This window comes from Dicentrarchus labrax, unplaced genomic scaffold (assembly GCF_905237075.1).
Source record: "Dicentrarchus labrax unplaced genomic scaffold, dlabrax2021, whole genome shotgun sequence".
NCBI lineage: Eukaryota > Metazoa > Chordata > Actinopteri > Moronidae > Dicentrarchus > Dicentrarchus labrax.
Window position 1 is genome coordinate 7,352,255 of NW_026136723.1, and position 13,693 is coordinate 7,365,947.

At 44.4% G+C, this 13,693-nt stretch overlaps 1 protein-coding gene across 3 annotated transcripts in view; it reads left to right on the plus strand.

Moving 5' to 3' along the window:
• hivep3a (HIVEP zinc finger 3a) overlaps positions 1-13,693 on the plus strand; it is a 40,728-nt gene that overhangs the window by 24,685 nt on the left and 2,350 nt on the right. For all 3 annotated transcript variants that reach the window (XM_051390125.1, XM_051390124.1, XM_051390126.1), the window contains 5 exons: positions 1,609-5,833; positions 6,386-6,564; positions 9,094-9,263; positions 9,355-9,429; positions 11,832-12,433. In XM_051390125.1, coding sequence (XP_051246085.1) covers positions 1,997-5,833; positions 6,386-6,564; positions 9,094-9,263; positions 9,355-9,429; positions 11,832-12,433 — 4,863 coding nt within the window. In that variant the 5' untranslated portion in view covers positions 1,609-1,996. The remainder of the gene's footprint in view (positions 1-1,608; positions 5,834-6,385; positions 6,565-9,093; positions 9,264-9,354; positions 9,430-11,831; positions 12,434-13,693) is intronic.

Below are 13,693 nucleotides of genomic sequence, written 5' to 3' on the forward strand. Positions count from 1 at the left end.
TTGCCTGCTAGGTTCATTTGCACCACGAGAGGTGCAAATGACAAGTCTTATGTTAGCTCTGGAACATGTGTGACACGTCTAAGTGTAAATGAGCAGAGGTATTACATGATTTTAAAAATGTCACTTGCTTTTAGGTGCCAGTTCTGTGCTGCAAGTGCTGCGTCTGAAATTAATTTCACTCCAGTCATCGTCACCCTCGTGCAGAGTATGCAGGGTCTCACAGTCTGAGCTCTGAGGCGTTCTTTTTTTTTTTTCAGTGAGACGACTGAGTCTCTGACTCTCCTCCAAAAGTTTAGTCCAGTTACACTACCTGTCTGACCTACATTTACCACTTACTAGTGTCACTGCAAGAGATTTAGGCCTAGGACATCTGAATGATCTTCTGCAGAGTACAGATATAATACACCTACTGTATTTAGTACGCCTGCTTTTTGTTATAACAAAAAGTAATGTTGGTTTAATATTCATCCAATACTGGCATATACTCCCACAAGTTAAACCAAAGATGGCTATCAACCTGTTATCAGTAATTTGGATACAATCCAGCAGCTTTGCCGTCTTCCACCAGAACGTGGGTGTAGAAACCAGCTGGTCAGTGCGTGGGATGCCTTGTTTACTGTTTCAGTATGCTGGCACAAAAAAACACTGGGAGTTTTCTTCAGTATCTCCACTGAGTTGCCTTGTGTATGCACTCAGAGCTCACAGCCATCCCTTGCCTTCTCTTGCTTGGCCTTTGCAAGTATCTAAAATCACAGTAAATCAAATACAGTTATCCATATGCTGTAAAGTAATGAGGCAGTGTCATTCACAAGTGCTCTAAATGCAGCAATATTGTGCTGTAGCATTGTCTGATGATCATGATTTTGAAGCAAGCATGGCCTGATACTGGACGACACAACATGTCAAAAATGCAGCATTAATTAGAGCACATTGAGACACTCTACCGGGTTCACATGCCATAGTCGCTTAGTTAATCCCAGTGTAATTAATTATGCAAAGAAATATTCAAGCAAAGCAATTTCATTAACACCAAAAAAGAAAAAGGTGCTTGTATGGCAACACATTTTAATATGAGTAACTCCCCCCATCCTCAACTAGGAGGATCTGGTATTTCCTTGTGAAATTGGTAAACTCTTCATTGGGTATCATTTCTTTTGCTCTGTCTTGCAGCGGGAAGATCTGACTCATTTTAATGGGAGTGGGTGGGATGCATAATTCCGTCCGACAGCAAGATATTGTGGTCCTAGGTTTTGAAATAAGTAATGCATGGTTGATTAGAAATCATTGAAGACCATGACAAATTCAGATTATGCTGTTATTGGAATGTTCCTGTCGCAGCCATTGGACATATTGCCTCTCTGGGAACGTTAGCAGCATCATCATTTTTACTTGCTGCATGCATTTCTGTACAGAAATATTACATAAACTATTCTAATTTAAAAGGATTCAGCCAGGGGAAAGTGAAAGCTGAATGCTATGACACATACAGTGATTATGTAACACATGAAACATAAATATCCATATTTGGTTAGCCAAGGGTCGGAGGCTTATCTGTGTCTTTTTGAATTATATGCACTATTCTATATAATGAGATGTTTGTGTTTACAGATCTTTATGTTGAGAAGACAGAAGAATCACATATTCAACTGAGTCAACTGAGCATCAGAGTGTGTGGCAGCAGGACTGGCTGAGTGCTTCATGATGGGATATTTTAGGTCAGCATGGCAGAGGACTTCCTCCACAGCACACAACATATTACAGCTGCATTCTTTGATGCCACTGTTCTACATTTGATGGCATCATTCTGCTGTCAAGCAATAGAGTTTAAGCAAAACAAGTGAAAAATATGAAGCGTGACAGTCTACTACAGTGGATATAATTTGATAGAATTCACTCACATTACACCCATTATCCAGTTAATGATTTGGCTTGAACTCTGTAGCCTGGCACAGGCAGACACATCACACTTGTCTACCTGAGGCTGTCCTTCCATTTTATGGAGGCCTTGCATAGTTCCCTGACGACTGGGGAGCAGTCCGGAGGTCAAGAGCATTGTCAACCAGAGTCTCATCATCGAGGCCCGCAGCCTGAGTCTCCCTCCCAGCCCTGTGAGCAACCGGAAACTGGCTCCCCGAAGCCCCATGGCACACTACAGCAACCAAAACAGTCCAGAAGACAGCATCCTGAACGTAAACGTCTCAGGCACCAGCGGCAGAGCATCGACTCGGATACTGCGCTGGAACAGAAACATGACGCAACAAAAGCTAGTTTGTCACCAGGAGTCTCAGCTTCCTCAGCAGGTGGCCCCACCAAGTCTAAACCAGAAACCCAGGAGGGGACCCCAAAACAGAAACGTGAGCGTAAGCCTCAGAGACCAGGCAAATATGTCTGCACTTACTGTGGCCGTGCATGTGCAAAGCCTAGTGTTCTACAGAAACATATTCGCTCGCACACAGGTGAAAGACCCTATCCCTGTGCCCCATGTGGCTTCTCTTTTAAGACCAAGAGTAACCTGTACAAACACCGCAAATCGCATACACACAGGGTGAAGGCAGGTCTGGCACTTGCAGAGCCGAGATCTTTAGAGGAACAAGTCACTGAGTCAGAGGATGAAACCAGACAGTTATCATCAGCATCTTCTCACACAGAAAGACAAAGCAGTGTGGCCTCAATCAAGAGTCATGAAACAGATAGGGCCAAAGATTGCACTGGAGGAAAGGATGACTCTTACGCAGTGAAAAAAAGACTGGCCCTGCGTCTAAGTAGAGGAAAACATGGTCCCCGAGACTCATCTGATGAAAGGGCCTCATCTCTAATTTTAGGGAGTAAAGGCAGCACAGAATCTGGCTATTTCTCTCGCTCTGAAAGTACTGAGCAGCCACAGGACAGCCCCCCAAACACAAGTGCCAAAAGCTATGCAGAGATCATCCTCGGCAAGTATGGACGCCTCGGACACCTGCAGAGGATGCCTCGGCACCATAACCAGCAGCCCTCTGGTCCAGAGGACAAAACCATCCCATTCACAGTCCCCAAAAAGCAAGTCATTGACCATATCACCAAACTCATCACTATCAACGAGGCAGTGGTTGACACCAGTAAAATTGACAGTGTAAAACCAAGGAGATTTTCGCTCTCCAGAAAGAATAGTTCAGAGTCTCAAAAGAGTTCATCTATGAAAGAACCGCTTATTCATAGCCCTAAAGCTGGAGATCTGGGCTATAAAAACAGTGGCTCCATCACCATGGGAGTCCCATGTGAAAAATTTCATCATCCACCCCTAAATGTGGAGCAACCAGCTGGCCAAACATCAGCCCCTCTGGTTAGAAGTCACTCTATGCCATCTGCATCTGACACCTCCAGTGGTGGCCCCAGTAAGTTCCGCTTAAGTCAGTCCTTTGATGAACGACCGCCTTCTGAAAGGCAGGCATCCCGTCGCTATGGGATGCTAAGACGGCAGCCAGCTATTGAAATCCCACCTGGTGCTGAACTTACAAAAGAGGAGCAAGAGGGTTCTCATTCATTTTACCCTGACAGCGTAACCACTGTGCCTGACCACAAGCAAAGTCAACCGCAGCCATATGAGTGTGAGGCCTGTGGCACTGGATGCAAAGATTGGGAAGGTTATAAGAAACACAAGCAAAGCCTGTGCTTAGCACATCATCCCAGAAATGAGGTGGTAATTAGTCAAATGGAGAGCTCACAGTTAATTAACCATGCAGTCAGAGCAGGAGCTTCAGCAATGCGCAAGAGAAGAAAAGAAGAGAGCTTTGAATTTGATGACCCCTCTTCTCCTTCATTACCCTCTCCTGACCTCTTTTCAGGACAGTGTAAAGATGAAAGCAATGTAGTCTATGACAGCCCCAGAAGACCTACACTGCAAACCTGTTCAGTAATTCAGCATACTAGTTCATTTGAAAAACAGGAATCTTTGTGCAATGAGAATCAAGGCACTGAGGCAACAAAAAACTCTCCGCCTCATGAAGAATATCAACTGGTGCCTCAGAAACAGCCCCAACAACAGTCGGCAAAACTAACAAACCGGAAGCTGGTCCGCCAACACAATGTGCTGGTTCCAGAAATACTGGTCACAGAGGATTCCAACATGAGCACAGGGACCGGAGTAGAGCCAGCATCCACAGCAAAACATTCAGAGAAACCTGATGAATTTCAGTGGCCACAGAGAAGCCCCTCTCTGGCCCAGCTTCCTATTGAAAAGCTTCCTCCAAAGAAGAAGCGCTTACGTCTAGCCGAGGTTGCCCAGTCGTCCGGTGAATCCAGTTTTGACTCTATATCCCTCCCCCGCAGCCCTAGTCAGGATAGTAGTACATCTTATGCATCCAGTCGTTCCACATCCTTTGAAGAGTCAAATAGACCAGACATGGAGATAGCAACACCACTGCGGAGATCGAGAGCTCCTCACATGTTGACAGTGCCTGGGGTTCATCAGCATAGGGAGATGAGGCGCTCAGCATCAGAGCAGGCGCCTCATGACCCACAACCAAGTGTCCTAATGGCTGAGACCCGCAGTAAGTCTTTTGACTATAGTTGTCTGTCCCCTGAGCGCTCTGCAGTTGGCTGGAGGGAAAGAAGAAAATGTCTCCTCATGAGACACACTGCTATCAGAGATCCAGATGAGGAGGAAGAGGAGCAGTGTACCATACTGAGCCGTAGTCCTCAACATGTCAGCCCTAGCACATCTTCTCAAGCAAGCCCGACTTCTGTGTACTGCAGTAGGTCCCCTACTTCTCCTTTATCAGGTGACACAGTCTTGCATAATCCAGCCAAATTACAATGCAAAGAGATCTTCTCTCAGTGGAAACTCAGTCAAAATATTCAGTTGAAAGGCAGCACAGAACTCTCCCTTACTCACTGCCCATCTGTTGATCCTGTAAAAGAAGAGGCCTCACACATCCATACAGGACAGCCACCTCCTCAAGCACCACAACCCTATCCTACACATGGACCATCCGGGGCAGCCAGAGCTCGCTACCTCCCTATGTCTACAGGGCTGAAGCTAGAGATTCCTTTACTACATGATGATCATTCAGAGGTTCGAGTAAGTCACTCCCACATCCAGCACTCTGTCCCTCACATCACTTCCAGTCTGGAATTACTGAGACCAGTCACATCTCCAGCAGTAGCAGTGCGTCTCCAAACAGACACCCTCACCCTAGCATGTGCCATATACACCACATTGTCTCAGTCCACCTCCCCCCAGCCCCAGGAGAAGGTTGATACTTTTCCACACAACGTAGGTAACCCAGCAGCTGGTTACAGAGACCATAGGAACACGAGTCCAGACCATGACTTGTGGTCCGACGATGGCCTGAGGATATCAGGCTCAGGGGGCAACAAGCGGATGCTTTCCCCCTCAAACAGTATAGAGATCCTCCCTGAGTCTCAGCAACAGCAGAAACGAGTAAAAGAAGAAGAGGAGAGGGAGGGGGGATGTGCTGACAAGGCAGCAGTGGACACGTGCAATCAGGAACTCAAAGGGGAGAATCAGTCATGTCTGCCCAGCGTTTGTACTCCCATCACACATGTTGGGCCATCATTTCCCAGTTTGCTGTCCGGCACCTGTAACAGCTGGTGCTATTTGAACTACATTAAACCAAACCCTTCTACTCTGGATGAACAGAAGCCCTCTGTGTATTCATCGTGGTCGACTAGCGGCTATGACCCCAACCCACCCGGCCTCTCCAGCAAGACTGCTCTGTCTCTGCTGCACTGTAAGCAGAGGCTCAGTCCCTCCATCTACACCACATCCCAAATGTCAGTCAGGACAGCTGAGTCAATGGAGCAAGAGGAAAACAAAAGACCATGCTCCACTGAGGTAATTACAACTCTAACACTGATAACAGTTGTAAGGAAATCTGTACGATAGCACAAAGTAAAATGACAACCCCAAGAGAATTTCTGGAAATTTTCACATTTATTAGACTGATCAAAATGAAGAAGGACACGGAAGTCTGCGAGAGATGTTAGGTTAAATTGATTCAGGGGTCTTCCTGGCATGGTTTAGATTCTCGGTAGGTTAGCATATGTTTTAGCATCCTGGATTTAGCATTCTGATTCTGATTCTGATTCTAGGAAAGTACAGAAGGTGCAGCAATGGGTGGGTTAGCTTTGCCAGATTATATCTTTGTAATTCCTATGGTAGCCTCAACCCTAAAAGGGCAGGAAATAATACTTTGCTAACTATCCAGCACTAAATGATAAAGACCTGAGTATCAATATCTTCACAATGACGGCAAAACGAAAAAAATGTATATGTGCTCTAACAAATGCTATTAAACACAACGTTCAATGAGAATTCCCAATTCTTGTCTCCCTGGGCATGCTGGAGCAGAGTTGGTGAATTTGCCCATGTCTCTTTCGAGTATAGGTCTACATCAGCCAGTTATACTGCAGAGACCATGAGGAAACAAGGAAGGGACAGCAGTCAGCAGATGACAACAGGTCAAACCGAAGAGAGGAGAAGGAGGAAGAGGAGAAGAAGGAGGAGGAAGTACAGTCATGCTCCATCAATAAACAACCTTCCGAAGTTTGGATCTCTGAGAGTGGGTGAGTATGATCTTATGACAGCTCAGCATAAGAGTATCTACATGACATATTGTACATATTTAGTGTTAAATCTGATGCATCTCATTACTTACAGTGTTGAGGGCTTGCGTCACATATTGTGGTATGTTGTGGAAACTGTTGTCTGTCCACCATGTTGAAGAGGCCAAGGGTTGGCTGTCTGCACCAACAGAGCCCGTCTGTTGAGGGGCTGAAGCCAGGAAACTACCTTGCTTCCTTTGCGCCTGCAGAGATTCATTTACACCAACCATCACAGCCATTCACATGGAGTGGAATCACGTTTCATTCCCTTACACTGACGTCAATGGAATGAGCAGAAAATATACAGTAGGCGCATGTACAGACAGTGCATTAGTCATTAAAGAGAGCTTGCCATACTGAATGCAGTTGGGCTGGAAAACGGACAAAAAGAAAAATGTGTATCTTCCAAATGTCTTTTCAGTCCAAAACCCCTCTTTTTGTTAATTAATATCCCTCTACTGCAGCTCAACTGTCAGTGAATTCCGTAAGAGGGAATTTTATACTAAAAAGACTGCAACTTTGGATATATTGGATATCTATGATGTGATTTGTCACACTTCTTAAGCCTCATATTAGTATGAGCAGGAGGAATGATTACTGAAAGCAAAACCTTTTTAAATGTCCATATGGGCACCTGACTGTTCAGACTGACCTATATTTTGATAGTGTGTATAAAGCCATTTCTTTAAAAACATAAATATTTATAAAATGTAATGTCTGGACGAAATGCATCTTACTATCAATGGACAGGTAGCTCACCTGGCAGAGCTGGTGCCCCTTGGACAAGGGCTGAGTCCTTGCTGCAGCAGCGATGGGTCTGAGTCTGCCTTGTGGGCCTCTGCTGCGTCTCATCCCCTCTCTCTCTTCCCTTCCTGTCTATCTTTAGCTGTCCTATCAATAAAGGGAAAAAGCCCCCAAAACATATATAAAAAACAAACAGGACACCTCAAGCAAACTTACAGTTTAACCACTGTTCTAAATCTTTGCAATGCAAAGTATATTAAATGGTATGTTAAAATGTGAGTAACCGTAGCAACCGTTCTTCTCCTTAATGCTACATTTTCAGATAACTCTCACTCAAATGAACCTAATGATGTGTAAAACTAACTCTGAACAGCTTGAAAAATGATTTATATTATCCTTTTTGTCAGTGCCAAACTAATCAGCATAATAACACATAATGTCCTAATAAAAATAAGAGACACCTTGTGGTGTATTATCCCTTGTTTGTTATTTGAATTTGATGTGAACTGTAAATGGTACTTTAGTTAGAGATCAGAACGGAGAAATTCAATACATTAAAAAGATAACAAGAACAGCAATGACGAATACAGTCTGCAGACATGGAAGTTGTGACATAGTCCTCTTATTTGTCTGTATTGAAGCATCTTCTCACATGAATCTGCAGCAAGGTTAAACTAGACACGCTCAGTAGTTCTGTTACCCATCAGAAATAAACAGTGCTGCGACGCAGCAGAGTGCAGAGAGGTGCCATCTGTGTGTCTCTTTTTGGTTTGGGAGTGTGTCTGTGAACAAATCCCTGTTGTGACTCATGTTGACGCTCACAGCCTTCCTAAAAGAGTGAGTCATCCTCACGCCTGCTCGCTCTCTCCTTCTCTGTCTGATCAGTCTGTCTGAGGGACAAAAAGACGAAACTGAGGCAGCAACGTAGTCGAACACTGCCATTTTTCCTTGTTGGCCAAGGAAAAGGAGACCTGGACTCAGATTTTGGGTGTGAAAATGTGCTGCATGAAAATCCTTTGAATATAGCTGCTTTCCGGTGTAGGGGTATAGTGTCCCGGCATGACGGCAAAGTGTTCCTCTTTCATTAACTCGAAAGTTTTTCGAGACTGTAAAAGCCACCGTTTATGATACTTGCCCAGTTTATCCAGCCGTGAAGCCTGCAGTGAAAATAGAAGAAAAAACAGGATTATTTGTCGTAGGAATGTGTTTTCATTTTCTGTGTTTTTTCATGCTTATTTGGAGCAGCAGCTGGTCTGGGCCAGGGTTTCCCTCCCTCTCTGGCCTGTTTTTATTGGCAGGCTGCAGTAAACCCCGGACCTTGGGCCACATCGTAGGCTCCCCCTTGTTTGCACTCAGTGGTGGTGTGAGCTGTGATGGGGTTATAAGGCAGTGGGAGGGATGGAGGGGGGTCTGGTTTTGGCTTATGAAAGCTGCTCTGTTGAAGGTGAAGTGGGTGCCTCGCTGAGGGACCCTCAGTGTACATGGAGGGGTGGACCCCGGACCCAGCTGCCACAGTGTGAGCTCACTGTGTAGTAGAGGCCAAACAGATAGCGTACTTACACTGGATAAATACAGGCACTAAAAAGCTGCTTACAGGTGCTAAAGGGCCCGCAGCCCGTCTGTCAGCTCCAGTTACACTCATATTGATTGTGACCATCATCCTGAGAGGAGCAGCATCAATAGACAAGTGACAGGGAAAGGCTCTGAGGATGAAACTGAAACCTCTTGCTCTCCTCACACCTACAGATCAAATGAGAAGTATGCAATCACGTGCGGTGGAAGTGGAGGGAAGTGCCAATGTGAGGATTGTGGATTCCACCTTAAGAATACCAGTATCCTGCACACCTGCACCCATTGCATCACAGAATCGCCACCATATACCTGCAAGCATTGTAACGTTTCCGTCAAAGCCAAGGGTAAGGATAGACCAAAAAATGTTTTATTCTTTTAAAGTTTGTGATGTCCGTGCATCCAGTATGAGCTCCCCCTTTTTTTTGTATTTTACAGGAATACTCGCTGGGCACCTGAGATCTAAGGCACATGGAAAAGAAATCTGTTGTTACCCAGATGGCACAAATGAAGGTACACTATGGTACACATTTTTATGAGTGTGTTTTCATACTGAAGTGCCAGTGATAATATTTTTGAATTTAATGTACTGATAACCAGTATTTTCTGCCATATTTATGCTAAGAACATTATAAAGGTCACTGAACTTAAAGGACCAGTGCGTAGGATTTAGTGGCATCTAGCGGTGAGGTTTGCAGATTCCAACCAATTGAATACCCCTCACCTCACCCACCCCTTATTTTTAGGTGATTCATATTAACAGTTGTTACAGCTTTCTGGTTAATATCTCCTTATCTATGAGCATGGACTCTAGAGTTGATGGAGTACTTGGCTGAAACGAGTATCTGGTATAGATAATGTACTTTTAATGTATGAGTATTATCAGAGTAAAATATGTCAATATCTAAACTAAATATAGCGGCTTTTATATAAAAAACTTCTGTTCTGTAAATAGTTCTCTTATTCTGGTGTTCAAAAAATTGCCCTGAAACTCAATTCTGAGGCTGTTCTGTAAATAGTCTTCTAATAAATATAGCCATTTCTGATCAACCCATACCAATTTCAGGCTTAAATGAACAACTTCCGGAAGCCAGACCCACATCCAGCATAAGCACCACCCATTCCGAGTACGGACACAGATACAAATAATGTTGTACTCGCTCATCCCAAATGGACTTGTCTTGTGTTGCACCTTGGTTTGTTGATTGAGCAACAAAGCCAGTATCCACTGAGGGAAAATGTTTGCAGGCTACATAGCTAACTAGCTGTACATAGCTAACGTCCAGCTCCAGCACATTGAACATTTTAGTAATTGTGATGAAAAAGTTTTTTCATTCATGTTCAATCAACTTCCAGACAAACTAATTAAAAATGCATCATTTAGTGGTTGTTTGTAAAGAATGAAACAACTTAATAACCTGCATCATCTGGCTAATACGTTAGCATCAGAACTCTTAAAATGTTCACCATAGAAACATCAAGCTAATGTACTGCTGCAACACACAGTGTGCTAGCTGTAAGCTAGACAGAGTGCATTAAGTTGTTAAGATGCCCAACACTGCTTTTAATGGAGACTACCCACAATTCTATCCACTGCTGTAACCCGAGCCACGTGATTTTCCTTCCTTCAACACATTGAAATGACCAATAGCCTCAAACAGTGCACTAATCCTGTCGGCTTATATACTCTGTCACTTTGATCGAGCTTCAACATTTCACATTTGTTTGAAGAGAAGTGTAAACATTGGTCAGCAGCATATCAAGATCTTGGGCGTACAAGATGGAAGATATGTGGGAGAAGGTTTGCCACGAAAAAACAAGGGAGAGGCTCTTATACGTTACACCCAGGGAAAAAATGTACTGGTCACAACACAGCCCATTCATGCCTATACACTTTCACATTATTCCTGAACATCCGTACAAATGGGTGCAGTTAGGAAAGTTATGACTTAAAGGAGCTATTTGTAAGAATTTTAGTTTGAAACATTTAAAAATGAAAAAAGGAAAAAACAGTTCTGACGTTAAGTCAAAGACGTATTATGTATTGTGTTGCAGAGATATCTACTGAAGTTAGCATGCTAACCAGCTAGCCCCGGTCCATTATGTATTGTAATACCACTTTGTACCTAAAGAGGAAATAGTAAGTCACTGTAGAGTCTAGTCTTCCCTCAGTCCATCAACACTGAAGTGGTTTTCTTGCCAGGTTTGATTCCTGGCACCCCGGGGCTGCCCTGCCGCCACCCCTGCTTAGGCCTCTGGAGGTGGGCGCTGACTGATACCCGACCTCCATCTCGCTCCTCTCGTTCCCGGTGACAGTCCTGGTCGGAGCCGCGGTAAATCACCTCGGTACTCTATTCCCTGTCGTCAAACTGGCCTCCGTCGGTCTTGGAGGCTGTCCGGCCATGTCTACTGCTCCGTTGTCCGCTCTCCGTTCTCCGGTTCTGGTGCCCATTTTGCCGCCAGATCCCATCAGCATTCCCTGTTAGGTTCCCTCCTACGCCAGACCTGAAAGCCTCCTCCTCCCAGCACTCCAAAGCCCCTGTCTTAGTGGTATAAAACCGACACTCTCTCAGTTCTCCGAGCTCCCAGTCTGGGAAGAGTCAACTAATAGGACCGCTAGCTGCACAGCTAACTGAGCTAACTAAGCTAAATAGCTAACGGCAACTTAACTTTCTGGTGATACGATGCCCCCAATTTGTTTGGAGTATGAATTCGATTGGTGGTCAATTCTTACATATAGCTCCTTCAAATAACCCATGTGACATTTCATTAAAAATACAGAGAATTATACCAAAATATTATGCTTGACGTGGTAGAAATCTGTTGTATGCACAAGAGACGCCTGCCCAATAACAGCCTGCTACAGTTGGCTATAACAAAGTCAAATGTGTTGAAAAGTGAATTTTCTGTTCTAGGAGTCTGTGAAGAACCTTCATTTCATAAACGAAAAGATCATCGGTACTCTGATCTGGGGAAGGGTGGACATGATGAGGGTGCCAATGCAAAGGACAAGGATGGCAGATGTGATGAAGACCGATCCAAGGCGGCTGAAAGCTCTCACACCACCTCCTCTGACAGCGAGACATCTCATCCAGGAGGGCAGCCGATGGAGCCTGAACCCAGCCAGTCTGCCCCGCTTCCCTCCAAGGATTCTACCCAGAAGAGCTCGGCCAGCACCAGGAGGGCCCTGTTTGCCCGCCGACGCCTTGACGCTTCAGCTTCGGCGTCCTCCGGAGGCTCCCATTCTCCAAGTGCCCCATCCCTGATTCCACAGAGGGAGCCGTCTCCACCTCGCAGCCCATCACCCAGGCCTCACCAGTCCCCTGCTCCCCCTTCCTCTCTCTCGCCATCCAGTTGCCATGTCTCAACCTCCGCCCTGAGACCAGTCTCCCCTGTTAGAGGTCTTTCTCCTAGAATAGTCCAGTCCCATGGATCTGAGTCCTCTGGGCCTCCAGGCTCCTTGGCGGACACTTCTTCTCAGTGTCACCCAAGAGACCGACCTTCTACAGCAAGACTGGTGAGTTCAAAAAAAAAACATGGTGACATAACATCTTTTCACATTTTCATAAGTTTTCTACTTGTAACCTAACCCAGCCATTGTTTTTATCTCAATCTGAATCTGTCACAATGTTCCGTTTTTGTCCTATGTATAATTAACGCTGGCCAAAACGTGGCTTTTGTTCAAACCGCAGTCTTCACTCACCTGTGACTTGATCCATCTCTGTTAGTTTAGCCTACAGTTTTAAATAAATCAGCTTTTGGCTCACAAGGCTAATCTTGTGTGGCTCAGTTAAATCCCAGTAAGTCAACATCTAGAACAAATATAGATAGGCTGGTACATATGAGGTTATTTTAAAGTCGCACATTTATTGGAAAAGGAAGGAAAGGCAACTCTCTTGTTTTATATCACTCAAACCAAGCCTGCAGCTCCGATGCCTTAAAATAATGCAGGAGAGCTCCCAAATAGACACAACATGTTTTCCCTGGGCAGCCGCTGATAAAATGAGAAGCAGGCCGATCGTTAAATACCGAAGATTGTTACCACATGTCGGCGACGTAAACAACGTGGGTGAATATCTCAGTTCACCCTAATAAAAAAAAAACAAAAAAAAACATGTCTACTCCAAACTTGTGGTTATGTTATGGTGTAACCTCACCGCTTCCTCCTCACACTAATATAGGTCTCATAGGAGCAGATACTAATTCACGTTCTCTACAGGGTTGTTTTTCACATCTGCACTCACAGACATTTCTGTTCACATGTTAGCTACAGCTGGAAACGTTGGTGAGTGGAGCCATTTTTATGTGCCTAAATATTTGATGTGTACATATATGAACTTCTGTAGACCTGAATACATGTTTTAAATAGTACCGCACATATTTTTACAAATTTGATTATGTTTCAATATTATTTTGCATTCTGATACTGTCAGTTATACTAGAGCGGTATTAGCCCACATTAGCTTATCATAGATGTATCAGTATCTTCACATATGTACCATTGGCAGTACGGTATTGCAGTGCAAAAATGCCAAGGATATGTTTGAGGAAATTTAGAAACATTACAAAGTTTGGCCACCAGAGAGCACTGACAAGTTTATTTCAACTGTAAAATCTCCCATCCAGTATCCTTGGTCACATTCCTTTAATAACCAATACTTGTTAGAAACCTCTCCCAAATGATCAATATCAGTTTTATATCGGTTTTGACTTTATACATTCAGTATCAGGGCTCTAACTCTTTTTTTGCCGTAAAATACCAAAAGCATGTTGGAAT